Source organism: Poecilia formosa, unplaced genomic scaffold (assembly GCF_000485575.1).
Source record: "Poecilia formosa unplaced genomic scaffold, Poecilia_formosa-5.1.2 Scaffold41, whole genome shotgun sequence".
Classification (NCBI taxonomy): domain Eukaryota; kingdom Metazoa; phylum Chordata; class Actinopteri; order Cyprinodontiformes; family Poeciliidae; genus Poecilia; species Poecilia formosa.
Genome location: NW_006799980.1, coordinates 727,757 through 730,853, shown reverse-complemented (window position 1 = coordinate 730,853; position 3,097 = coordinate 727,757). Strand labels below are relative to the sequence as shown.

General features: G+C 39.9%; 1 protein-coding gene across 1 annotated transcript in view; it reads right to left on the bottom strand.

The window, feature by feature from the left end:
- Positions 1-1,917: 1,917 nt before the first annotated feature.
- Positions 1,918-3,097, bottom strand: part of bcl6b (BCL6B transcription repressor) — a 7,115-nt gene continuing 5,935 nt past the window's right edge. Inside the window, exons 11-12 of the mRNA XM_007551288.2 lie at positions 2,846-2,983; positions 1,918-2,735 (exon numbers count right to left, since the gene is read on the bottom strand). Of these exons, the coding sequence (XP_007551350.1) occupies positions 2,595-2,735; positions 2,846-2,983 (279 nt within the window). The 3' untranslated portion in view covers positions 1,918-2,594. The remainder of the gene's footprint in view (positions 2,736-2,845; positions 2,984-3,097) is intronic.

The following is a 3,097-nucleotide window of genomic DNA, read 5'->3' as shown; positions in this document are numbered from 1 at the left end:
TTAAATTAAATATGGTAAAGATGTATAGTTGTTTAAAATATGTGATTTTTTTTTTCTGATAACAACCTTCTAATCCAACAATTGGATTGTCCAGAAAGTGAGTGGTCCGTTTAGTTTTTCTTTTGTTTTTGCTTCTGGTTTTGTTTCCATGATTGACACTAGAGGGAAGCAAACTCAAGGTCTTGAAATCCTAAATGACTTGAGCAACTATAGCCTCAGCTCAATTACAATCACATTCAGAAAGAATCATAGAACAACTGATTTACAGTGTATGACCAAGTAAAATGAACATTTGCAAAAAAAACAACCAAAATTAAATAAATGACTCAATAAATTAACTTGTTTTTTTAATAAAGCTAATCTGTTAGCTGGAACTAAAAGTCAATCACAAAAAATGATCACCACTTTGCACATATTCGAGATCACACGGCAGGATTTAAAAATTGTAGGCCAACTTTCAAAACCCGAGAGACCAAACAGGAGACGATTAAAAAACATTAAGTATAACCGGTTGGATCGTATCGTGTGTTGTCCACGCCACACACAATCCGATTTCACTCACCGACATTCTGATTCCAGGCAGAAAATCCCGTAAAAACCCTGCCATACCATAATTGACTAGAGTAAATAAACATAGCCAACAATGTAGAAGCAATAGCGATAGTTTGTGGACTTATTGTAAGTGATAAGACGTAACAAAAAGAAAAGGGATTGGATTAAAGAGTGGAGACAGCGTGAGCAGCGGCTCTATTTGCTTCACTACGATATGGAGGTCAGTTCTGATTTTACATTGTTAACATTTGTTACTCTGTATTTGGATTGTTCTGTTGCCAGTTTAAGTTTGATTAAGTATTTGCTGAGTTGATGTTTAGACTGAAAACAATGGGCACAAAATAATGTTTTGCGTTAGGAATTTTGCGCCAACTCTTCTCCTTGTCACTTCTGTTGATATTCCTTGTACAGAATGTTGAATAAATATTCACATTGTTCACATGTTACCTATAGACAGTCCTCCATCTCCAGTGTCCAATTGTTGTTGCACAATGTCAGCAGTTCTTTGTTTGGGATTCCATTAGAAAAATTCAACCGCCTAAGAATCATTCGACCAAGCCAAAGATAGAACCCTAAATAACCTATTTAGACAGTTTATAAGCAAAAAAAAAAAAAAAAAAGTTGACTTGGGGATGAATTTTACTTTAAATGATAATTTTAGGTAAAGAAAACAGGGTAGGAGTGTAAATGAAGCCTGGAAAGTCCCGTCAAACTTCCAGTATTTGTCCACTGAGCTCAGACAATAAGGCCTGGCGAGCCATGGCTCATCAGGCAGCAGGAAGCGGGGATGACAGAGGGTGGGAGAGTTCACAGACACCCCATCACCTTCAGGAAGCCCCCGCACGTGTTCGAGTCTCGCGCGCAGCCGAGAAGAGCTAGGACTCTGGAGGAAACAGGTGCCCTCTGCTTCATTGTTTCCACTGCAAGAAAAACACGGAACACGGCCTAAAAGTTTGGTGGAATGGATTTGAATTAGGATAAAAACCATCCATTATTGATCACAATACAACACAAAGACACAAAGGACAAACTGTTTGCAGACACACACACACACACACACACACACACACACACTCATGCGTAAGATCAATTTAGAGAGGCCGCTTAACCTAACAATCCTTTTCGTTAAATGTGAGAAGAAGTCAGAGTACCCAGAGAAAAGCTACACGTAAAGAAAGAACATGGATGCTCCACGCAAAAAGATCGCTAGCCAAACCTACAACCTTGTTGCTCTAAGCGGCAACAGCGCTGAACACGGCAACACCATACAACCTTCTAGGACAAGATCTGGTTTATAAAGTGAGAAACAGGAAAAAAAAATCTTTGCAGTATTGTAAGTAAATAAAACCACAAAAGACCTTGAAATGATATAAAAATTATTTTATTTCAAATTTGTCCTGCAAATGAACTCATACAAATTTAAGTGGCTTCAAAACATTTCATTAAAATGCCGTCATCAATAACATGATTTAAGTTTATTCTAGTCTTTATTCAGTACAAGAGAACTAATCCCTTTAGTCTGGTTTGAACTCCAAGAGCATAAATTACTTCTTATAGATGCTTAAAAAACAATATAGAGGCCCCAGGCCGTCAGGTTAAATACATATTAATGAAAACAACTCATGAAGTGCTTCTCTACATTCAAGAACCTTCACTCACCACCTCCGTAATACACATGCGTTTTTCTTTCTTCTTTCCACATCCAATATCTTTCTACAAAATTTTATCAACACACCTTTTTCTTGCTTTCTTCCTGCCTTTACATCTCCTCACAATCCTTCATCAACACTTTACTTGAGTCCTTTTCTTTCCCTCTTCCTTTATCTACATTCACCCAACATTTCTGACAAAATGCGTGTCCCATACGGCCCAGACGTGGTTTGATAAAGGTGGCCGTAATGTTGTGAAAGTAACGTCTGCAGCAATTTTAACGCCAAGATCTAACTTTCAGCTCTTTGTAAGTCAATTAAGAGTCAGGTGAATCATTTTCTGACAGATTTAGTTACAGCCGATGTGATCCGGTACGCAGCGATCAGCGCTCCTCAGCAGGCCTGCAGAAGAGGCTGGAAGGGCTCGGTCAGCACCTTGTAGCGGATCTTGGTGTTGGTGATGGCTCCGTGTTTCTGCCGTAGGTGCAGACGCAACTGGCTCTTGTGTCGGAAGTAAAGGTCGCACTTCTCACACTGCAAAAGCAGAAATACAAATTAAAGATCGGACAGGGTTATTAATCCGGGTTTGGTCGGATTTAGTTTTGTGCAGGTGGGAGGGTTTGCAAGTTGCTTCTGTAACGTACGGAGTAAGGTTTCTCTCCGGTGTGGATGCGCAGATGGCTCTTGAGCGTCTGCAGGTGGCGGAAGCGGGTTCCACAGGTGTGACAGGGGTAGGGTTTCTCACCGGTGTGGATCAGGACGTGGGCCCGGAGGTGGGCAACCTAAGACCAGGACGGAGCAAAGGAAAGGTTGAGATGTGACACAGTCCAAGAAAACCTTTTTTTTTATTTGTCACATTTCACATACTTGTTTGTTTAAACAAAAAGCTAATATAT